At 37.1% G+C, this 24993-nt stretch overlaps 1 protein-coding gene across 2 annotated transcripts in view; it reads right to left on the minus strand.

Moving 5' to 3' along the window:
* Positions 1–6959: 6959 nt before the first annotated feature.
* Positions 6960–24993, minus strand: part of LOC103701939 (DEAD/DEAH box RNA helicase family protein) — a 34915-nt gene continuing 16881 nt past the window's right edge. For both annotated transcript variants that reach the window (XM_039127086.3, XM_039127087.3), the window contains exons 9-18: positions 20550–20631; positions 19536–19625; positions 16308–16541; positions 15013–15084; positions 14690–14842; positions 14456–14599; positions 13383–13541; positions 12087–12170; positions 9234–9806; positions 6960–7335 (exon numbers count right to left, since the gene is read on the minus strand). In XM_039127086.3, the coding sequence (XP_038983014.2) occupies positions 7243–7335; positions 9234–9806; positions 12087–12170; positions 13383–13541; positions 14456–14599; positions 14690–14842; positions 15013–15084; positions 16308–16541; positions 19536–19625; positions 20550–20631 (1684 nt within the window). In that variant the 3' untranslated portion in view covers positions 6960–7242. The remainder of the gene's footprint in view (positions 7336–9233; positions 9807–12086; positions 12171–13382; positions 13542–14455; positions 14600–14689; positions 14843–15012; positions 15085–16307; positions 16542–19535; positions 19626–20549; positions 20632–24993) is intronic.

The following is a 24993-nucleotide window of genomic DNA, read 5'->3' on the forward strand; positions in this document are numbered from 1 at the left end:
GTTATACATGTATAAAACTAGAGGCTGGATATAAAATGGGCTTTAAAATTAGGAGAGAATAAAATTTTGAACTAATAGAGATTGACATAAAAAGGCAGTCAAGCAAAGCTCATATTTGAATCCTAAAGTAAGAGAAGGCAGGAGGTTACATAACTTCATTAGCATGTCTCTCTTTGACTGCTCCTTTTTTTTTTGTGTATGAGAGCATATAGCTCACATACTTACTTAAGTGGAAAAGAACAAATTAAGTATTTAAATTAAAAAATAGAAATATTTTGTTAGCTCGCATAAAAGCTCTATTATGAAAATTGGATATTATCTTACAAAATGATTGGCTTTCTCTACTGAAGTCCTATATGCATAAGTGGATATCAGACCTATAGGTTGATGAACAACAATGAAAAAACTAGATATGATTTCACATTACTGCTAGTGGCTAGATTTACAATCATCTACAAACTTCACATCTAGATTGAAAACTCATAGGAAAAAAAGAATCAAATTACTACTTAGAGGTTAAAGAGAAACCATTAAATCTAACAAATAAAACAAATACATTGAGTTAGAGGTTACCTTCTAACCAAAATATATCCCTTTCTGCTCGCATATAATAAATTACAAATATCTCCTTAAGGTTTACATTTATTATACTCACATCCAATAGCTTGTAAAACCTATACTTAGGAAACCATTTACCTCATATGAAAAGTCAAAATTGCTCTTTGGTGGAAAAGAGGATGCATATCTTTTTTTATTTTCTTGGATAACTATTATGTCACTTAAGGTTACTTTGGTTATTTTTGAATTTTTTTTGACATTATATTTAGATCTTATTTAAGGTTAATAGTTTGACTAATGTTTTGTTAAGTTATTGGTTAAAGTGTTGCATAAAAATAAATCTCAGAGGGATGAGCGTAGACTTTTTAAACTATTGAGTATAAATATAATTTACCTCTAATTTTAAAGATATTTTTGTAATTTACTCTTTACTTTTTGCTTGCCCCTTGGAATTTACACAAACTGAAGTTCTCTGATCTGGGCCCCACATAAGGGCCTTAGACCTAAGGCCAAGCCTAGCCTCTTGCAGGCCGGCCGGGCAGTCTAGCCCTTTTTAACAGCCCATTTAATAACAAATCATAATAGTGATTCAAAAGCCAGAAAAGCCCGCTGTAATCTTTTCTATCTTAATCCCCCACACCCCCCCCCCCCCCCCCCCCCCCCGCGCCGGCCACCCCCGCAACCCACACACGCCCAAAAAAAAAAAAAAAGAAAATCTTTTCCACCTTAAATTATGAATCTTTTTAACTTTCTGCAAAAGAAAAAAATATCCATGATATATAATTTAGTGCGAGATAGAAATGCCAATTTTCTTTTAGTTAGATGGAGATAGTAATCAACCACCATTAATTTGGACTTGAAATATGTTGCCCAGATAGACAACCCAAGAGGGGGGGTGAATTGGGTTTTAAAATAATCTTACAATTTAAAACGATGTGGATGACTAATTAAAGCTATTGCAAGTTGTTCGATTAATTGCTATGTGCTGTGAGTGATATGAGAGTAAGAGAAAGAGAGACAATCAATCACAAACACCAAGTTTTATAGTGGTTCGGAGCTAACCCTTGCTCCTACGTCCACTCCCCAAGTCTCACTTGGGAATTCACTATAACCCCTTGGATTACAGCCGGTTGTTTTCCAAGCTCACAACCAAACTTGTTGTTTTACGAGCTCACAACGAACTCGGTCGGTTTTCCCAGGCTCACCGACTAGAACCAACCCCGATTGTTTTCCCGGGATCACAATCGAACCCTTACACGTTGGTTTTACACTCGGCTCACCAACCAACCTCTATACCCTTGATTCAATCCCCCGATTGAACCAAGCAAAGACAATGTGTAGATGAAAAGAACAAACAGAAAAATACAGCTTCTCAAAAGCAGATAAATGGCAATATGAACAATAACGAAGTTAAGAGCCCTCAAACGCTTTTAAGTTGGAGAAGAGGAAGGGCTTTTTGAACTTCGGGTCTCCTCTTGAATGTGTAGTCGACTTGAATGCAGGAGGAGGCTCTTTCAATGTTGGGAAGAAGTAGGTGGATGCAGTTAATGCTGCTCTTCCCTCTTTTTTGTTGAAGAACAAGTTGCAGAGATTGAAAGCTTGATTACTTGGAGTGGAATGGTTGTTCTCTGCTTTGCTACAGTCCTCTGTGGCTATTTAAACCAACCCCCACGGAAACTAGCCGTTAGAGAGCTTTTTCTGCCCGTTCTGCACACTCTGTACACCCTGACAATGTGTCTGTTGGTGGGTTGGAGTCGACTCGCGCGATCAGGAGTCGACTCGGCTGTAGCGGGAGTCGACTCATGCTTTTCTGGAGTCGACTCGGCAACTGTTTCGGATTTGAATTAAAGTAGCCTCTTAGGCTGGGAGTCGACTCGTCTTGACCTGGAGTCGACTCGCCAACTTCTGGAGCTGACTTGGCTTTCTCGGAGTCGGCTCATCCCATGGAGTCCGTGGATCTATTTTTGAATTTGGTCCACTCGAGTCGACTCGACAATCCTGGGAGTCGACTCGGCGCTCAGAGCCCGAACTCCCTATCTTCTGTCTTTTGCCTCGTCCAGTCTTGGAGTCGACTCGAACTTCCCCGGAGTCGACTCGGCTCTCAGTTTCCGAAATACTGTCTTCTGTCTTTTTGATGTAAAGCTGCCTTGGAGTCGACTCTAGCTGTCTGGGAGTCGACTCGAATCTCAGAGACAGTAAATTGGTCTTCTGTCTTCTTTGTGGTTGCGGAGTCTCGGAGTCGACTCGCGTATTGCGGGAGTCGACTCGAATCTTAGAGTTCGAAAAAGGTTCTCTGACTTTTTCCTTGTGTTCCTCTGAGAGTCGGCTCTCACTTTCTTTGAAGTCGACTTGCCAACCATCTGAGTCGACTCGCGTTCCACGGGAGTCGACTCGAATCTCAGACCCGAAAACTGCTCTCTGACTTTTCTGCCTGTGGCTCCTTGGAGTCGACTCTTGCTACCCTGGAGTCGACTCGGTGAACATCGGAGTCGACTCGCGCACTTCAGGAGTCGACTCGCTGACAGGTTTTGAGTTGATGCTTTCTGTTCGTCTGTCTGTTCTAAGTCGGAGTCGACTCGTACTTATCCGGAGTCGACTCGAGCCCGTGCCAGTGAACTTGATACGCTTGGAGTCGACTCGTGATACTCTGGAGTCGACTCGAGTCTCAGACTTTGGTTCAGGCTGACTTCTTAACTTATCCAAAATATTATGAACCAAGTCTAGAGACACTTAGACAAAATTTTTACTGAAATATTTAATTGAATTCATTAGTAAGCAAGAGATATACTCAAATGCTTTGAGCTCATCAAAATCAAATAGGGTTTTAATCAATCACTCCACAAAATAGTCAGCAAGTCGCTTCCTTAAGTTCTTTTTAGACATGATTTAAGTCCAAAATAGTGGAGATGCATGAAAATGATGACAAGGTTTCCAGCGTTGTAGCTCTGAAAGTGAAGTCATCTTTATATGATTTGAAGATGGCTTAAACCAGCGCCCATCTATCATGGAAGGAGGGACTGACAACCTCCAATACCCCCATGGCTTGCCTTCAAGGCTTCAACCCTTCCCTCAATGGGGAGGGATTGCAATGGCATTTGCTTGTGAAAATAAAGACCCAATAGTATTTTGAAACAATCTTGAAAAATGCAGACTTTTCATACAAAATGTTGTCAGTTGCATGCTATCATGCAAACATTGAATAATTGTTGGTGCATTTGATGCAGTTTTCAGAAAACATAGTCCCCGGTGATTCTAGTTTATCTAGGAGACTCTTGGAGTCAAAGTTCACCATATCGGTGCCGGACTCTGTACGGATGCCACAGAAGCACAGTGTCGGTGCAATACGGTATGAATTTTTTTTTTACTTATATTAAGTACTGGTATGGTATGGTATGCTCTGTACCATCCAGTTCGGGATGGTACGACATACCTTGGTTGGGTAACTTCTGTTCATCAACCCACTTCACTAATCGTAAAGTTTTCAATGACATTTTAGCAAACAACATTCCAGGTGAAGTAGGTTCACGTACTCGTCATGTGCTTTTTAATGGACTTAATGCTTTTCAGGAATAAAACTTGGGGTATTTATTTCATTCTTGCATATGCTTTAATAAAATTTGATGTGTTGATAGCAGTGTAGGAAACAAAATCCTTGGCGTTGTATGTTCATGTACATGCTGCTGTGCTCTATATGCTATTGTAGGAAACAAGTTCCATAGTAAATTGGGTTCATGTACGTGCATCATAACTTACCAATGGATACGATGGCAAGTTAGGAAACGAATAATACGATGAGATCCATTGCCTCTCCATCAATTCCGATTCACACTATATAAGCATAAAAAACGGGGAAAGGATTCGTAATTCGCCTACGTCCCTTTGCACCCCAGGTAGTGCAAATCAAAAAAAAAAAAAACCTCCCATGGTGTATCATGGTTTCCTTGCTAAATCTTTCAGTAAGTGAAACGCATGGGTTGATCTCCACCTTGAAATCGTTTCCTCCTTGCATACTTCTTCTTTTATCTTTCACCTTTTCCTTCCAAATTTTGATGGGCAAGTTAGGATCAAAAAGTTATCAAGGTATGTTATCCTCTAGTTTCTGTCAGATGCTTCGGTTTATATTTATAATGAGAAGTTATTTGCCTAACAAGTTTTACTAATTAGACATATCATCCATACTTTTCGAAACCAAAGACCAACAACAATCCTATTGCATCATAACTAATTCATTGCGAGTAATGTTTGGTTATCTATGTTAGATTAAGAGAAAATGAGCCGTGACTCACAGTTATGATCCTAACAATATGAGATTCGGGTTTTTTTTTTTCCCCGCACAACCTTGAATTTCAGCTAGTATCATTGCACTTGTCAGCCTAAAACTTTCGCCGTTACATTTCGTAACAACTTAAGAAAAACATTATTTGAAAGTCCCCACTATGGTTAGGGTTTTCATTCGAGGTGCAAAAATTAGCAAGAGCAATTTTTCATGTTCATTTTTTGCTGTAGGGAGTTGGGATTATTTGTTTGATCAAACAGTTGCTAATATCTCTGGATGTTCATATTGTCACACTCTAAATTCTCTTTTCCTTTCTTCTGAACTTTGCTCTGCAGGACCAACTCAGAGAAGAGAGGTAGGAATTTCACGTACCGAAACGGGCGCTGATGAAGGAGAACCAAAGGCTCATCTGTTGTGTTCTCTCCCCAAATCCATCTGCCCGTGCTATCACCTTGTACTCCTTCCTGCTGAAGCCTAGGCCGGTTAATGAGCCGAGCTGCTCGGGCTTGGTTTAGGCTCGGCTCGGTAAAAATTCGGCTTGTTAGTCAAACAAGCCAGAGCCTAAGCTCAAAATGAGGCCCGTTTAAATCCAAGCCCGAGCTCGAACCTGAGCAGCCCATGAGCCCGAGCCCAAAGTGAAGCCTGCCACCCTCACAACCAACACCAACACTGCATGCCTCTTACCACCACCTTGCATGTAATCTGCCCTCGACCAGGTGCCAAGACCAAAAGTTTAGAGACCTATTCCATTGTCTTCTATGGATGTTAGAACTAGTCTAGTTATGTTATCCTTCATGGCCGGAGGCCAGACTGTTTTTTTTTCTTCTTGTTGTTGTTTGATAGATTCTCTTTTTTTTTTTAACAAAAAATTAGTGATTCCTGTACAGTATCAAGGGGTTGGTTATCTTGGAACTCTTAAATCATTGTGCATACAAGGTGCAAATCCATAGGCTTGTGCTTTCTGTAATCTGGTTATTCTCAGTGCTTTCCTTCTAATTTTCCTGACAACTGATGTATCTTGTGACCTTAAATGAAAAATCTAAATCATAGACTCATATCCATAGTGGATCTTTGTCATATGAAGCATATTTGTCATTTCTCTGGTATACTTGTTGCAATACATTGGAAGAATGGATCTAATGTTTGGTTGCATTGGGTTCTCCGTATTACTAATGGGGGCTGACGGTGCAAGCGCAGGCACATATAGGAATGTGCGAGGAGAACAAGGGGCTGAGAGCTTTGAAGAGCAAGATTTCATTTACATCGACGTCTCCAAATAGCAATCATATCATATCCCGGGTATGATGGAATAGAATGAATTAAGACAGTATCTTGTAAATATATAATTATTTTGAATATATCAATCATTTCTGATTTTTAGTGAATCTTTTAGTAGGATTCGAATCCAAATAAAATTCTGACTATCTCTCTGAGAAAAAAGAACGAATTGATCTTGTAGGTTCCTAAATTATTTTTTGATTTCTTTTGGAAGCAAATGAATTTTTTTTTTTTTTTTTTGGTAACAGAGAAGTGAGATCATATCCGCTCTGATATAATGAGATAAGCTAAGAGGAAAGTTGATCCTCTTGGCTTGCTCTGAGCTTGCAATGGTGGCCAGACAGTCCGCTACTTGTCATTAAAATGGAAATAACGCCTAAAAAAATTTGCACATGCTTACAAGCGTATAAACACAGAACTCCTTTTTTTTTTTGTGGTAAATAACACCCTCTTTAAGGTTAACTATTTGATCATTTATCCTTAATAAGATACACTTGTGCCTCTCTAAAGTTCGAGTTTTGCATTTATATCCTTTGTATTGCATGGTGATTTTACCTTTTTTATCGGACCTTGACTCGCCCAGGTCAGAAGTAGCTTGACTTGTCCATTCAAGTGAGCCCCAAATGGTAAATAATCTTTAGAGTCTTGAAGGACATGTTCATGCTGATGGCACATAGCCACAAACATATCTCAATTTTTTTTGGAGAGAGACATAAGTTAAGCATCTTTAGAAAAGCATATATTTACAAAAATCCTTGAAGGAATAAAACTGTAAACCACCCGCCTTTACCAACCAAAAGACAGACGCATACACTAATTAATACAAAACTCAGTTAAAAAACAATGATATCCAAATCAAAAAAATGCCTTTGGATAAAACACTTACAAAATGGGCAATTTCAATTATGTTTTCTTACTCATTATACATTGGACCCTAAAATTCTGTGCTCCAGAAGAACCACACAACTTTGAACTGGACCCAGCAACAAAACAAGTCACAATGGTATGGTTTCTACATCCCGATATATCACAAGACTGGGCCACAAAATTTCTATTATTAGACTCTGCTATTTCGTTCATGCATATCTAACAACTGCATGCTTAAGTGTCACCTCCACCCAATTTGTAGTTCAATCTCCCAATATGCTTAGAGGCTGTCGCATGCTAAGCTCAGCTTTGAGCTTTGGAAAACTCTCCAGGTCATTGCTTGTGCCCAAAACTTTCTGCATCCCAGAAAAATGGTACACCAAGTTATATGTATATGGTGGTGTACAAACTAAAACACATGATCTAACTTGCAAATGAATTTTCAAAAATGGATTTTATTTGGCATGAATCTGTTCCGTGAGCCGATATACAATGGCAGGCATTCTTGTGAATTCATTTTCATGTTGACATAAACTGAAATCATAAGCACCAATATTGACAGGCATATATACTATAAATTACAAAAACAATTAAAACAACAACAAAAACTGAAAATGAGATAAGGTAACCTATCTGTGTTCATACAGGGTCGATACGGAGAAATTTGCTTCATGAGAAGCTGCCAAACTTATTTTCAGCTGAAACTCTAAAAAACAAATGCATCTTCTAAAATCATCAGGTTCTTAATGTTCTCTCTCTCTTGAGTGGAAAATACAACACTAAAAGAAAGGATTTTGCATCGAAATTGAGAAGTGACACCAAACACAATTAAATGGCCACCACCTACACATGTACTGTTAACTAGAATTTTGAGTGGTTGAAACTGACAATGCGTGTTGTCGGCAGCCTCAAATTGCAGTTCCATAGTTGAAATAAAAGCATACAGTAAAAGGCTGCTCCAGGGTCATCCGGATCAAGAAAACAAATGAAGATGTGTAAATATCTTCAAGAAAGTTTACTGATAATGTGGGGATGCCCTGGAATGCTTGGGGGGCAATAAAGCAATCTCAAGTGATGCAATAGATACTACAAGCTCAAGTATTTCAATTGATGGCAAAACTTTATGGCCTCAAGGACTTGTCAAACAAGAATAACCTTCAAGGAGACGAAGCATTAGGAACTGCCATAGACAATGCACTTCAGGTGTCAAATACTTCTCAAGGTCCGGTGAATATAATATATAAGTTAAAGGTCAACGAAGACAAAGGTAACAACTTACCAAGCCGTTGAAGTCCTTGGCAGTTGAACCAAGTGACCTTGGATCAAATCCTGCCTTCACCAGGGTTTGGGGGATTAGGGGTATTTGGAGGGCTACTCCCAATTGTACACCTCATTGCCTATGGGCCCTACTATTAAAAAAAATAAAAGAGAGAAAAAAAGAAAAAAGAAAATGAACTAAGATAACAGTGCCATCATAATAAGAAAACTAACTTTTTTTTTGAAGAATTCTCCAAGTCCACTTGATTCCTTCATTAATTTTTTTCCTCGAATCTACACCATCTTAGCAAAATAATAAACACATCTTATTTGAATACCATACAACTTTCACAAATAATACTTGACCTTTCATGAAATTCCATGCATTGCTATGAAAATTTTCTAAGTTTTTCCTATTCGACAAGATGCTTTAAATTTATTTTTATCTATTTTTAAATTCTTCAATTTTTAATCCCTAACATATCCTCAATTATCTTCTGAATATTTTTCCAAATTATGAAGTCTTTTTTCAGCAAAGTACTAATAAATTCTTAATCTATTACCATGGATGCCAGGAACCTTTACAAGATGGACATAGAGAATATAACACAAAAGTCTAACTATTAAAAAATAGCTGGCCCCATGACGTCCACCTACGACAGACATAACAATTTGCTTATAAAATGGCAACAAAGTTCAGTTATTACCTCCATTCATAATTCAACCAGAGAGGCTTTTGGGACCAAAAGAAAAATGCTACATAAACTGCATAAATTAACCGCTTTTACCATTTCGAAAGTTCAAATTTTATTAAGTTTGGAGAATGCAAGGTACATATTTCATAGCTAAGCAATAGACTAGATAATACCATTATTTTGAAAGAAACTTGCAATATTCATCAGGTATTAAACATAACAGTAGGGGCAGATTTGGGCGGTCAATTTATTCTTGTTAACCACAATAAACAGAAAAAAAAATCAAAGGTGATGATAATTACCAAAGCAGCAAGATGTGCCTCCTGTAGGATATTTCCATCAACTTCCAATCTAGCTATTGGAAACTCAGGAAGATGTCCTGACTGTTTTTTCCCAAGCAAGTTTCCAGGTCCACGAAGGAGGAGGTCTGCATTTGCCAGGTAAAATCCATCAGATGACTTTTCGAGTACCTTTAACCGGTCCAGTGTTCCAGAAGTGGAAGACAAAAAGATGCACTTGGACTTTCTTGCTCCTCGTCCAACACGACCTCTGAGCTGATGCAGCTGAGCAACTCCAAATCTCTCAGCATTCATAACAACCATCAATGATGCATCAGGAACATCAACACCTATCTCAATAACTTGTGTTGCAAGTAGAATACGTGTTTCTCCAGATCTAAATTTTCTCAACGCTCCATCTTTCTCTTCACTCTTCAGGCGTCCATGTAACAGGCCACACTGGTAACCTTTAAATTTCTCTGATATGGATGCAAGATCAGCAGTAACAGCACGGAGTTGGGGCAGCTGCTCTGATTCCTCTATAACTGGATACACAAGATACACCTTCCCTCCTGTTATTAACTCATCTCTCATCATCTGCATGCATATGCAAGATCCTTCCAGATGGATTAGCCGAAGATGAATATTTATATGAAAGTATTGTAACAATTTTATTTAAGAAAATAACAGCATGAGACTAAATAAACTTCAACTCCTCCCATAACGTACATAAAATATAAAAACTAAGTCAAAAAATCTTCTTGTTATCTATGCCAAGAAAAAAAATCATCTGCAACAGGAAAGCAGGAAAACAGTGCTTCAAAGAAGAAAACAAGCATAGCTAGTGTTAATTTTTGTGAGCTTTTTCCTTTTTTGAAAGTAAAATTAAATTCACTAATGCATTCAGATCCTAGTTATTGATTTGCTAGTGCATCCTAAGATCCAATCTGGTGACATCACCTTGTAGGTTTTGGAAAAGTGTAAGTTTATAAATAACATGATAGAAGAAGATCTAGACCAGGAAGAAAAAGATATCCAGTTAGACAGGGTCGCGAGTATGATGTTTAACAGTTTAATCAAGCAAAGAATTCTCACATGTGTTAATGTTAATCTAGAGCCACATTTTGCTTCAATATTTTATTAAATGGGTAAAGTTTCTTCAAGCGCATAAATAGTAAGTCCTCAGCAAGTCAAATTAGGTTGCTTGCCAAAAAAGTCCTTGTTAATATTTAAAGATGAAAATTATTTTAGGGAAGAACCTCAGTCAATGAAGAGATTAAGTGACACTAAATCTGCTGTGCCAAAGTGTTTGTGCATAACATCACATCACTTGACTGAAAGGGCAGAGCATTAGGTGGTCCAAAAACAAATTTCAGCCAGAAGAACAAAAGAAGAGAGCACAGATGCAAGAATTTCTTTCATATCTATATTACATTTTAAACTAACAAATACTAGTATTTAACATGTGCAATGCATGTATTTTATCCAAGCGAGCATTCGATGGATGACCATGATATTAATGACAGATTTATTTGGAGTCAATTTGACAAATATAGTCCTGGCTTAATAAAATGTGCTTCTTTCTTTCTTTTAGCATTTGCACAATGGGATATATTTACGAAAAAAGAAGTGTAAGCACAAGAGCAGAGGGAGGTGCAAATCCACTCCCAGCTCCATTAAGAAGTGATTCATGGATAGGATGGAATTGGATAAATTGGGATTGGAGAAGTGCTTCATGGATAGGATGGAGTTGGAAAAATTGGGATTGGAGACCACCACCCCCCCAAAATGAAAAAGGAGCTTGCATTATACATAGAGATCAGCATCCTTTAATTAAATGATGCATGGTTGAATTGATTAAATGCATTAAAACAAATTTTGCATTCTCATGGATCTATACTTGGATATACTCATATTCGGGATTCAATTCAGTATGCTCTTTCCCCATCTATTTCTGAGTCCTCCAGATCGTGGTACAATCGGATAGAATTGGTTGAAAAAGGATAAGTTCCTCCAACTTGCCTCTTAAGTAAGAATGATAGCAGACAAGGTTACTCAGATTTGTATGTCCAGCCTGCAAAAAGCATCTCTACATGTATTGGCAAGTCAAGTGCATGCAAGTGTAGTTGCATACTATGGGCAGCCCAAAAGCGACAATTGTTCAAAAATCACTTCCAAGGAATTCCAAGGGTGGGATTTATTGTTTGTATCAAGCATAAAACTACTCTGAGAAAGTGATACATCATAAAACTAGTCAGCTTCGAGTAAAATGAGAGTAACTGTTCCCAATAAAATAGCAGTCTGAATCTCAAAATAAAAAAACAGAAGCATTCATATCATCTAATGTGCTGATCATATATAGTTATATTGCACAAGAAAACCTCCATCTATAGGATATAAGCAAGACACATAATTGATGTTTGATAGGATCCATTCTCAGTTGCTACAGAATGAGGATACATGCCTTGCATTAATAGTTCAAAGGACAATTGCCTCTTATCTCACTTTACTAGTCCAACATATCGCATGCTCATAATCATAAGTAGAAAAATAAAACAATCCAAACTGGTGGACTTTAACATAGAAAATACATATTTCATTACATAACTGTCTAAGCATGCACCAATATTGGTTATTCTCCAATAGATGATGCCAATCTTTTACTACCCTTGTCGTCTAATATAGCACACTATTCATTGATGAATTAAAATTAAAAACAAAACTACCAAACAATACAGAAATGAAATAAAGGTTCCCAATGTTGATATCAAGTTACAAAAACATAATCAAGAATGGTTATCTGCCTAAAACAGAAAGAAAAATAAAGACAGGTATAATTAACGTTAGAAAAATAAAGACAGGTATAATTAACATTACCTGGAAGACCTTCTCAAAGCCAATCTCATTTCCTTCAAGAACAAAAGTTTCTACAGGTGTTCTTCCAGGGGGCAAGTCTGTTATCTACATAAGAAGATTCAAGAAGAGTGGTTGTCAAGTCTAAACCAAAATAGCCCAACAAACGTCCTGTGAATAATACGAATTATAATAAATGTTTACATATCCAAGAACCCGTGAAATAAGTGTCGCATGTTTTGGGGTGCGCATACACGACAAGCATAATAATGCAGTCTCAAGGTCACAAATTTTTTTTCTGTAGACAAGATGACTTTAAATATCTTAAATGAAGCCTTTTTCCCATATGCTATGACAAGTTTTGACATGAGAAGTTGCCGTCATTTTGTTGACAAAATATTTAGAGTTGATTGTAGCTAGGGAAGATTATTGATCATTATATGTAAGAATTAATAGAGTAAATATAGTACATTATATTGAACTCGATATTAATAGCCAATCTATGTTCATACAACATTGGAATTGATTCTACAATTAAACTATTTCTGAGACCCACTTGACTGTGCCTGGCTCTCATAACACCTCCATCTTGCCCAAGTCCTTCCCATCTTTTTCTGTGCCTCGACCTCCATTTCTTTTGGCAACCTGTTCTTGTTATCCTCTTTTCATTCTAATTGTTTAGTGTTAGAGCTTGATATTAGCTCTTGGGGAGGGCCGACAGTCGCTTCTTCATGGAGTCAAGAAGAAATAATGGATGCACTAGTTTTGTGATGGCTAATAAAAGAGATAAGTAATTGCAAGAAGACTTGATATATAATCATCATTTGCTGAGCAGTTGTTAAGAGGATCAAGAGGTTGATTCAAGAAAAATTATTGACTTGGCATCATCATTTTGATCCTCGTGGTTATCCAAGTGATGACCCTGACAGCAGTTCCTTCACTAATAATTCAAAATTATTAAATTCAATCACGCACTTAAAAGTTTATCACTCTTTCAGACAGGCACAGGCAACTAAATTCATATCATTCAGATCAGAAGTCTGTCTTCTATGTGGAGGTTAATTAAACCTATTATGGCAGTTAGCCTTTGACCAATGTGAAAGAGGAACCTAAGAAACATACAATCCAAAGGAATGCAATGAAGACCTTACTTGCAAAATGAACAATAATGTGGTAATTCTCTTATTGCAGCCATTTGAGGGACCAAGATCAGTCAACTTACATGGCCATTATAACATGGTCACCAAGAAATGTTATTAAACAGAAAGCATCGGACAGCAGAAAAAGCAATATAAAATTAAAGAGAGTGGATTCACATACTTGAGTTAGAGACATATCTCCATATAAAGCCAAAGCCAATGTCCTTGGAATAGGAGTGGCTGACATAGCAAGAACATGAGGGGCCATTAGGGATTTATCTTCAGAAGACTCATCCGAATTTGTGCAATTCATTCTTAAGCTTGGTGATATTGAATATAACTGCAAGGTTTCAATCAAGTCAGGAAAAGTCAATATAATTGAAATCTTTATAAGAATTTTAAGTAAAAGTTAGAGAAGTAATTAAAAAGAGAGAAACTCTAGATTGAAAATGAGAAGCAAATTTAGGAGTGAATTAATATCTCATTCACATATGAAACCAAATATACATAGCCAAAGACTCATGTACGTGCAATTCTTTATGCAAGATTGAAGAGGATGCCAACAGAAATCTGAAGGAAAGATTGCCACAAGTTTAATATATTTTCCTTACATAGTTTTTGAAACTAAACACGGTTAAAAGAGAACTTAAATGAGTAAAAGTGCAAAACCTTCAAAGTTCAAACAATGAGAAACAATGGTGCTGCTTTAATTGTCCTTGTTCAGCATACAAATCTAAATACTCTATACTCATTGTAAATGTTGATTTGAACTCCAATAAGTAACAATAAACTACTGACACTCTCTGTCTACACCAGCTTTCAGTTGTAGGATAACAGAACTGCAGCAAAGGGCAACATAAATCAAGAAGAATCAAGCAAGAATTAATATGGAACGCAAAGAGACAGGCTGTAAGAGAGAAAACTGCAGCGCATCTAATAGTTATACTATGAGCACATGTTCCCCTAACTGACCGAATGACATGATTAACCTAAGGGGTGCTGTTGCAGTAATGCAGTTTAGGGTTGATTTTCCATCCAGAACTCATAATTAAGCCTAATAACATGCACTCTGACAAATTACCCCATAAATCAGACTACTTTCAGAAAATTTCCAAAGAAAAATGTTCTTAACTTGCTAATGAAACAAACTTGTGCTACATTAACTCACATAAAAGAACTGGCAAACAACTAGCGGAAGCAAAAAGATAGATTAAAGAAAGGAACAAGAAGAACTACCAAGGAACAGTAAACTACCTTACTGTTAAACCTTCCTCTTTGAATCACACCAAAGCGATGCTGCTCATCTACAACAGCAATACGTAAAGCCGAGAATTCAACCTTTTCAGCTATCAGGCTGTGAGTTCCGATGACCATTGCTATATCGCCTGTCTGAAGACCCTGCCGCAATAACAAATTATAGAAGCAACATCAGAAAGTATTTAGAAAGCAAAGAACAAAAGTTCTGTTTTTTTTTTAAAAAAAGCATGCCTTAAGAATTATCCGTGACTGCTTTGCTGAGGTGGAACCAGTTAGTAAAGCAACGGAAGGTTTACTTTGGTCCCCTCCAATGTTCTCCAACAAAGAAACTAAATGCTCATAATGTTGAACTGCAAGGAGCTCAGTTGGAACCATAAAAGCAGCCTAGGAACAAGTTTGAGCAATTAGCATAATGTCAATGTCATCCATATTTCAAACACCAATTCTGCTGATACCAATGAACTTACAATACAATGAAATTTTAGCAACATAATCCAATTAAAGAACAAAAAATTTAAAGATAATCACGACTATCAATTTTTAACCTAGCCAACCTGGAAACCCGAACCAATAACCTCCATACAAGCCAGGAATGCAACCACAGTTTTCCCACAGCCAACATCACCCTGTAGAGGAATAAATAGATCAAACATAGAGGTGAAACATTTTGAATGCAAAAATGTTGCACCACAGAAAGCCTACATGATAACTAATAACAATATCAGCCTACATGATAACTAATAACAATATCTTGTTTGGATTTAGCATGATAAATACATGAAACACAGGCTTACAAATGATAAAGAATCAAACTTGTTCATCTATAATATATCTTTACTGGAATTAGTTGCATAAGTGTCTAAAGTGATTGTGGCTTTGTTGGTGAAGAAACCAAAATAGAAGCTCCCTGCTCCCAAGTCATTGCCTCAACATAGTTACAATGTGACTTTTGACAGTCATAGCAAGCTTGATAATAACATTTACCATGGTCTGATGTTCGGGGCAACATCCATGACCACAAGACTGATCTGTTAATAACATCATAAGGGACTAGCTGTCAATCAGCTGTGAATCTCAATTTACTATTAATTTAACGAAGATTGAGCTTTGAACATCCTTTCATGTTCCCTGCCACTTTTCAGGAATACCATTTTTTCAGCAACTGATTCAATTTTCGAGGGCTACATTTTGTGCTTGAGCCACTGCAGGGTTAGATCCTGAACCATTTTCACTTTCTAACCTGTAAGCATGTCTGAGCTTTTCTGCATTGAAAGCTCAGAAGATACTATGATGACCAAACAACCTGTTAAGACATCTCTGTGCTAGTCAGCTACTCTGCCAATTTTTGCTTCACTTGCAGCTAGTCCACGTACTGACTCAAAGGCTTTAAGTGCTCAACAGGATGTTCTTCCAATTTGCAGCAAAGCAGCAGCTTTATGAAGAATCACTATCCTATTAAACACAGTTGCTAACTTTCAATACTATTTCTTATCTTTCATTAAAAGCTCTCTTCTCTAAGCTAGCTAGCAATAGTATTTCATGGTTGCGACTGTGAGGGTTAGATTTGAATACATCTCCTGTGTCCCGTTCTGTTGAAGGAAGGTTATAAATATACAAATGTACATGCATACATATGTACATACAGGTATAGACCAAGAAATTATATTCTAGACATGACCCACTTTTAATGCACTAGAACTCACAGGATGCTCTTGATTCAGAGAACCGAGTATGAAATTGAGGCAGCATCAACTAAACAGGCTTACTAAACCATGGTTAACATGTTACCAGCAATCATATGGAAAGCCAAAATTAAAAAATCAGATAAATAAATAAATAAAGACAGTACCTGTAAAAGTCTGTTCATAGGAACTGGTCTCTTGAGATCCCAAATAATCTCTGAAACTGCATTCAACTGACTAGGAGTAAGAGAATAAGGAAGAGTCTTTAACAACATCTTAGTAAGATCAGACCATTCCTCTATACAAACAACATTTAGCCCATGCTGTTTGTATTTATCCAACAATTCCTCCTTTTCAACCCATGTACCAAGTGCCGCGAGCATCTGAAATAGTCTTCCCAACTGAGAATAAAACCAATCATAGAATTTTAAAATCCATAAATTCATAGACTGTAAAAAAGATAGAAAGAAAAGTAGAGCATGATGTACAGTATGAAATGCTCTCATGCAACAAAATCGGTGTCACAGACAACTCTTACATCGTTGTCAATGTTGTACTACCAAACCAAGCTGAAGGTGAAACAAGAATTTCAAAAGCTAGCACTTAGTTGCCAGAATTGAGCGCAGGTGCAGGGAAGCGAATACTTTAGAAATACTTTTAGTAAAGAAGTGGATGCAGGTTCGAGTTTATGGGAAAATTCCAATGCGGGTACATTACACTAAGTAGAAGATTCTGGCTGGTAAGAATTAACATTACACTAAGTAGAAGATTCCAATGCTAGACACACCAAGAACTTTGACATCATAATTAAATATTAAAGCCTAGTTTACAAAGTTACCATTCAGGACTGTACAGGTAACAAGAAAATGTTTTTCATTCAGGATAAATACGAATTGGAGTTTCATATAGCACTAGCATCAAGAGCTTATGATATTTTAAATAGATATTACGATGCCATTCATAAAGTTAGGTATCATCCACATAGGGCTGGAAATGGACCTTGACCGGGCCGGCTTCTAGCCAGGCTTTGGGCCAGACTTGAAGAAGTTCGTGTTAGACTTAGGAATAATCCCAGAGCCCTAAAGTTTTTCAGGCAAGGTTCAAGCAACAGCTAGCAGACCCATGCTCAACCTGAAAACGGACTTAAATCCCAAAAAAATAAATATGATATACATTGATATTTTTATATATCGTATAAAGATATAATTCCAAAGTTTTAAAAACCACCAAAATGAGACAGTATGAGTGGTACTGCACCATCCTGACAGAAAATCAGCACCAGTACCTAGTGTGTTGGTATGGGATGCAGTCCAGAATTGTGTATCAGTCTTAGTATTGTAGCATTTTTTCAAAAAAATCAATCTGCACTTCAGTATTGGTTTTTAAAACCTTATTTTTTAAACTTATTTAATCCAATCCATCCATCAATTTTTGATGGATAGCTATCATTTATCCAAATCTCTAATAGAAGATAACCATCTAAAACCCCATCCATCCTCTCTCACTCTCTTCGCACCCAAATCCAAACCCTATACTTGATTCCATTCTCATCAACCATGTGCTAGATGGTAATGACAATCTCCCTCCACCTATTTCCTTCTCTCCACTCCTCCATCTCGAGGTGAGAGAGAGATCATCCCCTTTGCTCTCCTCTCTCTTCCTCCATAGCCTGCTCCCTTCTCCATATACTATCTATCCTCTCCATACAAATGCTCTCTCTTTCTCTCTCTCTCTCCCCCATTGTGCAAAGGCAAAGAGACAAGGGCATCTAAATCTTCAAGCTTTGGGCTAGATGTATTCGAGTTTGATAAGGACCAGTTCAGGTTTGGGCCCATTTCGGCTCCGGCCAAACTCGAGTTTGAGATCGAGCCAGATGTCAAATAAACTTTTAGGCTTAGGCCCCATAAGAAGCCCAGTAAGAAATTTGCCATGTTTAGTCAAGGGGCAGCCAGGACTGGACCTAACCCACTTCCAACCCTACATGCGCAGCATTGTCGACTAGCATAAAAACTTTCTTTTTCTTTGTTTTAGAATTAGAAAAGTGCAGTATGCACTAGCCAGATACTATGGCACAATTTATGAGCAGGCTGACATCAAGCCCACAACAAATATTTTCACAATCCTTTTTGTGGAGTCTTCTAATTTTAATATTTTGTTCCATAACGAACCACATCTTTGATATAACTTGGATGAATTTTGCTGTTTTTGTTGTTGCTTTAGTCCATTTTCCAGGTATGGAATCCCTTAGCAGTCATAAATACCAAACCTTTGAATGCAATCAAAGCCAAAATGGGACATTTTCAATTATACCTGCATCCAGATATTTAGAACCATGCATACATGTCTAGCGGCAAAGTATTGCTCTCAATAGAAAAATAAACTATTAGGGAAGCTTAGAAATTGCTTTTGAACATAACAAATAACTTTATTATGATATAAAACTATTCATTGGGTGGTTGTAATTCGAACAAGTTTTCTAGAAGTATTTGGAAAATGCAGCAAATATGTTCAAGAATTGAGCAATCTAGTTAGACTGAGCAATATTCTAGAATAGTTGATGCTAAGGCAGGGACATCAAAAGAATGATGATTGATGTTTCACTGATGATCAAAGCATATTGTTATCTAGATCTCAAAATAAAAATAACCCTGTATCTAAACAGTTGCACATTCTCAAGGCAAAACATCAACATTTTAACCAGTAGTCCTTGAACTTTAGTTTCCCGCTCAGTCTTTTTCATGAGTTCGGGACATATAAGACTTAACAAAAGATAAAAATTAGGGCGGAGACGGGCGAAACAGAACATGAAGAACTTAGTAACAAAGAATATATCACAGAATTCAAAGAATCTAACATCATAAACACATAAAAGAAATATTGACAAAACTTGCTGGCACTTCTTTCTTCCCCTCTCAGGATATGATAATAGAGGGATTGAATGGGGAATAAGCTAACAGTGTCTTTTGAAGAATATAAGCTAACTTCTAAGAGATGCTTGGGATAGGCGGCAACTGATAATACATAACAAGCTAGCAGGATTAATCGAATATCTCTTATGAAGGTAAATTGTATCAGACAATGCGCCGTGTACGACTCTCAAAAAATAAGTGCAAGACTAATGTTTTTTTCTGAACAATATGGTTGTCGTGCGTTTTCATTTGACAGCTGTCTCTATGAGCATAGACTACTAGTTGCTTATACTCTTTGGCAACAATTATGTCTTCAGACAACAAACCAAAAATTGGGAAGTGCATGCATTTGCAGAGCTGCAGAACTTAGATCATGCTATGAGATCCAAGTCTGAAGCTTGAGACAATGTATTTGCAATTTACAAGAGCAAATTACACAGGAAGTAAACAACAACAGGAAATATTTTTTATGGCTTCATAACTTACTTGAAGGTAAAAGAATTCATCAAATATTAGTCTTCTGCGAGCTAAATCAGCTTCATTTATATTACTCGGACGGTGGATTCCCATGTAGGCCTGCATTTAGTAACAGAGAGGGATTGGCACAACATGATAACATCAGAAGAGTATAACAAGTATCACAAGATATGTTGTGGAAACAGCTTCTAAAAGTTCAGATACAAGTGTCGGTAACAATACATTAAATAGTTAGGAGTATGTGGCCATCCTGCATTATTGAGCATATAGATGCACAAAACACCAGTGATTTTGAACATTCTGATAATGACCTATGATATAACCAGTAATGAGGAATCTATAGAAGTAAGACAGTAAGCAGGACCGACGACAGCCTTAAAGTATCTATTAAGTGCAAAAACAACAGACAATAAATCTACACCTATTGAGTTACATGTCCAAAAATTAGAAGTGAATGAAAGCAAGTTGAAGATCCACCCTGCCATATATCTATAGAGTACAGCTACATTCAAAACTTGAGATACGGTTTACTAATGCAAGAAAAATGTGATAAGGTAGTGTGAGCAATGGTATCTTGAACAAAACATACAACTTTCAAGAGAGCAACAGCACAAGCAGTGTGCAGTATAGTGAAAAAGTAAACAAAATTCAAATGAGCCAACAGTAACAGGCTCAATCTGAAAGCTGATAATCATCATCCAACTGGAGTTTCAATTCGAGCTCAATGGTTGCAATGTCATCAGATAAGCAAACATCTTGAATGCCGTGTAACCTGAGGGTCCAAAAAGTTGTGAAAAAGCAGCAAGCGCTGGCAATCCTTCAATGTAAGAATTAGTATAACTGGTCTCAAGACAAATGAACTGAAGAATACAGTCAGAGAGCTATAGCATAGCCCTTGATCAGGTGGCTTTCTAGATATAAAAGATTGAGGGCACCCAACAAAGCTCTTGCTTAATGTATATAGCATACTACAATCGCAAGCAAGTTCTTAAGTGAATGAATATGATCAGTAAATTAACTTACATCATAAAGGTTTAGCAAGTTGAACTCCTTGAGGATCTCATGAGGCATAGGATCTATGTTAGAAGTCAATATCTTCAAGGCTCTGCACATATTTTAGGTCATACATTAGGCTGCCAGTGCAATCACCCAAATCTAAGCATTTAACTGAGAAGTTAACTGAAATGGAATCAGATATATGAAAAGGGTGATAGCATGCTCCTACTAGCAGCAAACATAGAGATCTGGAGAAATTCAGGAGGTAATTTTGCAAAAGTAGTCCACTTTATTTTCATTTTTTCAGGATATGGCCTCTCTCTCTCTCTCTCATGTGCGCGCGTGCAGTAGTCCAACTTTAAAATTTTTCAGAAGCTTTTACACCTCAACACCACAGAAATACTTCAGCCGTATGCCTAAGCAAAGTTGAATGCATATGTTTCTTATAGTGAGCTCACATGTTTCCAAAGTCAATGCATGCATCGTGCAATGCAAATTCATTAGCTGGAGTGTATTCATGTGGCCAGGAGCAAAAGCATCTGAAAACTTCAAAACCAGTCCATTCCCGCAAAAAAAAAAAAGAAGTTGTTCAGAACTACAGAAATAAAAATAAGGTTAGCCATTTCAGCAAAACTTCTAATTCAGAAAGTAAGAAGAAAATCAAAAAATAGTTTGATTGCCCCAAAATAAAGAAATAGGCAAGAAAGAAAATATGTAAACAAAGAAAGAAAGAGAGGCAATCAATATTATGAATCTCCACATCCAAGGTTCATTGTACTGGTATCTTACAAGTACGGTACATTATACCTGGTATGGTATGGTATGGTACACTTGGAACAGTATAGTACAACACCTATACCAACAAGAATTGAAGATCCTTTACTCAAGCCATGTTACCCCCCAAAACCGAGCAGTATGGGTAGATACAGCATGAAACCGAGAATAACTAGTCGATGCCACCCAAAATAGACCTATTTGGCCCTACGACATATCGAGCCTTTGGTACAATATCAGTACGGTAAAAATATGCCAAACATTGGGCAGTACAGGTCAACACAAAGAATCATGTAAACACCCTTCATAGGCTTGTATCAATTAGGTACGCATTTTAAAACATCAATTTGGATTCTTCCTTATGTGTTTGTCGTACTCTACACATTTTGAAATAACAAAAATTCTGCTCCATGAGTATGTAACTTGATTGGCCCAGTCAAGATTTGCCAAAACTATTGGATTCCGAGTCTGCCGAACTGCCCGATTCAGGCAGTACAGAGCTGACCCGGTGTGAAACCAGATCAGTTCGGCAATCCTATTCGGTTCCAGCCCGAACCGCTATTGGACCGGACCTTTATCAGCCGATTCGGTGCCAACTCGAAGCGAACCAGCCGGTTCGCAATGAGCCAACCCGGTTTCGAACTGGATTGGGTATGACATTATTGCCACTGCCACATGATGCCTTTACGTTCCCAATGCAATTTGAAAGCGGCTCCGCCGCTTTTTCTTCCCAAAAAATTCACAAACAACACCAATTCAAGCTATCAGAAAAAAAATCTAAGGTTAAATAAAGTGTGCTTCCTCTCTTCTATCTCCTTTCCTTCTTTTTTTGGGGAGGGAGGCTTGAAAAAATAGTTCAAAAATTGCAAAATAACGAGAGATCATGCCAAAATTTTTGAGTGGGCTTGATTTTTTTATATATTGTAGATCTATGGACGATGTACACACTGACATAAAAATTTTCGAATTATCTAGAAATTTTAAAAAATTAAAATATATTTTCGGATCAAAAAGGATATTTTTTAAAATATAAAAAATAAAAAAATGTAAAATCATAAATGTATTTAGGGCATGCAAGCTACTCTCCAAAGTTAGGCCTAGGCCACCGTGCGCATGAACTTGAATGAATTGACATAATTTTTATGGAGAGTAGCTTGCATGCTCTAAATACGTTTCTGATTTTAACTTTTTTATTTTTTATTTATTTATTTAAAAATATCCTTTTTAATCCAATAATATATTTTTAATTTTTAAAAATTATATATAATCCGAAAATTAAAAAATTTTATGCCAACGTGTACAACCTCCATAGATCTACATCATATAAAAAAATCAAGCCCAAATTAAAATTTTTAGCATGATCTTCCTTTTCTTTGCAATTTTTGAGCTATTTTTTCAAGCCCCCCAATAAAGGAAGAAAAGAGATAGAAGAGAGAAGACACCTTATTTAGCCTTGGATCTTCCTTTTGATAGCCTGAATCGGTGTTGTTTGTAAATTTGGATCTGCCGCTTCCAAATTGCCTATATGGAAGACTCAATAAAAGTCCGATTCCATGGAGTAACTTGCATACCAAACAGGTAAAGAAAATCAAGTCAAAGGTAAGAAGTTTACCTTGTTTAGCATTAGCTAATCCTAATTGGTTTAAAATTGTCGAAACCGATGCATCTAATATCGGATTTGGAGGAATTTTAAAGCAATTAGATCCAAATAGCAATAAAGAGATACTTGTAAGATTTACTTCTGGGAAATGGAATCCCACTCAAATGAAGTATTCTACTATTAAGAAAGAAATGCTTTCAATAGTTAAATGTATTTTAAAGTTTCAGAGTGATCTGTTAAATCAACAATTCTTGTTGAGGATAGACTGTACAGCAGCAAAACAGATCATAGAAAAGGATATAAAAAATTTAGTATCCAAGCAAATCTTTGCTGGATGGCAGGCACAATTGTCTGTTTTTGATTTTAATATTGAATATATTAAATCTGAAGAGAATTCTCTTCCAAACTTTCTAACACGAGAATTTTTGCAGGGATGATTCCTCTCAGAGGAACGTATGCTCGAGGAAGAAATTCTTTTCGAGGAAACAGGGGACGCAGTGCCAAACCTATTCCGGGTTGGTTCAACAAATGGTGGACTTTCTTCGGCCCCGATATAAAGATATTACCCAAAGAAATATTTAATTTCTTTGAAGAATGGGTGGATAATCATCCAACTATTAATAAAATGACAGATGACGAGATATGTACTGGTACTTGTCCCATGATGTACTTCATCGAAAATAGAATTCCATGGATATGGAAGTGGACACTATCCACTGGATTCGACTGTGACAATATTCCAGTCCTAAAAAGGAATGCCCTTTACAAATGGTGGGTGGGAATGCCCAAAAACAAGTTAGATGGTATAATTAATACCATACAAGAAAATCTTCTTGCTTATAAGAAGAAAAAAAAATTTGGTTCTCCTCAGCAGTCCAGTACTAATGATGACAATTTATTTATGTCAATGAAACATAAATTAAGCAGAAGATATCCCAATATATCGGAAGAGGAAGTTAAGACAAGATGCCTTGAAAAAATCAAGAAAGAATTTTTGGAGGCATTTGAAGACAAATCCATGAAATCTGCCTCGTCAAAGCAATCTTCATCCAATACTCCTGAACAAACAAGCAATACCTATGTTTGCTTAGCAGGAGAAGCACAGGATCCGTATGAAGATCAAGAAATTCAGAATACTCCTACTCCAATGGAGGAAGTATGGCAAACAGTTCTTGCCAGAAGACCTGGACAAAAGGGAGCAGTGAAGTCTGTCCCAAAACAAGATAAAGGAAAAAAGGTGGCCACATCAACATCAGAATAAAAGGCATCGACCAAATGAAAAGTAATTCCATGAGGAAATAATTGCTTCACCAACCCAGAAGGAATCAACTTTTCTGGACCAATCAGCAAAAGAAATCACCTTTATGTCTTTTCATCTTTATGTCTTTTCATCTTTATGTCTTTCACTTTTTGTAAAGTAACTTTATGTTAAATCAGACTAGGTCTGATTGCTTGATCTTTTCGGACTCCAAAATGAATTGGAATCCACTTCTTTATTTTTTCTTATAAAAAGGGAAGCTCTCACCCTTGTTGAGGGGACTTACAAAAAATCGAGAAATAAACCTTTTGTTTCTCACAACCTCTTGCTTTGCTCCTCAATCTCTTCCTCAATATCTTATTTGGTATCAGAGCCAAGTTGGCAATACTCAGTTCAATAGCCCCGAACCCAAGAGAGAGGCTATTGGTAGTACCTCGGGTCGGATACCTGTAGGCAGCTATCTTTCGTAAGGGTCATAGGCCGAGACATAAACGCCGGGAAAAAGTCTCGGTAAGCCAACCTTACGAAGATAGGGAACTGAGCATAGCCAGAATGGCTGGCTAAGCTATTGGTGATAAGAGCATATGAAGGTATAATGTTCAGACCTTAGAACTTTTTATTCTATGATTTCTCTTATAATTATTAGACTTTAGTTATTTCAAATATTTTTATGATCTAATCTCATGCTGATTTAATACTATAGCTGAGTAATGATCAGTAGGAAGGCCATTTATACCCGTTGATGCTGGGATGGCGAGTTAGGGTGTTCAGGCCGCATCCGTGAGGGACTTATAGATCAAAGCTCAGATATAGTATGAAATCTAGCAAGATTGACAGGA

The sequence above is a fragment of the Phoenix dactylifera genome, chromosome 7, assembly GCF_051530095.1.
Source record: "Phoenix dactylifera cultivar Ajwa chromosome 7, Ajwa_hap1_PhDact_Kaust_v1.1, whole genome shotgun sequence".
Classification (NCBI taxonomy): Eukaryota; Viridiplantae; Streptophyta; class Magnoliopsida; order Arecales; family Arecaceae; genus Phoenix; species Phoenix dactylifera.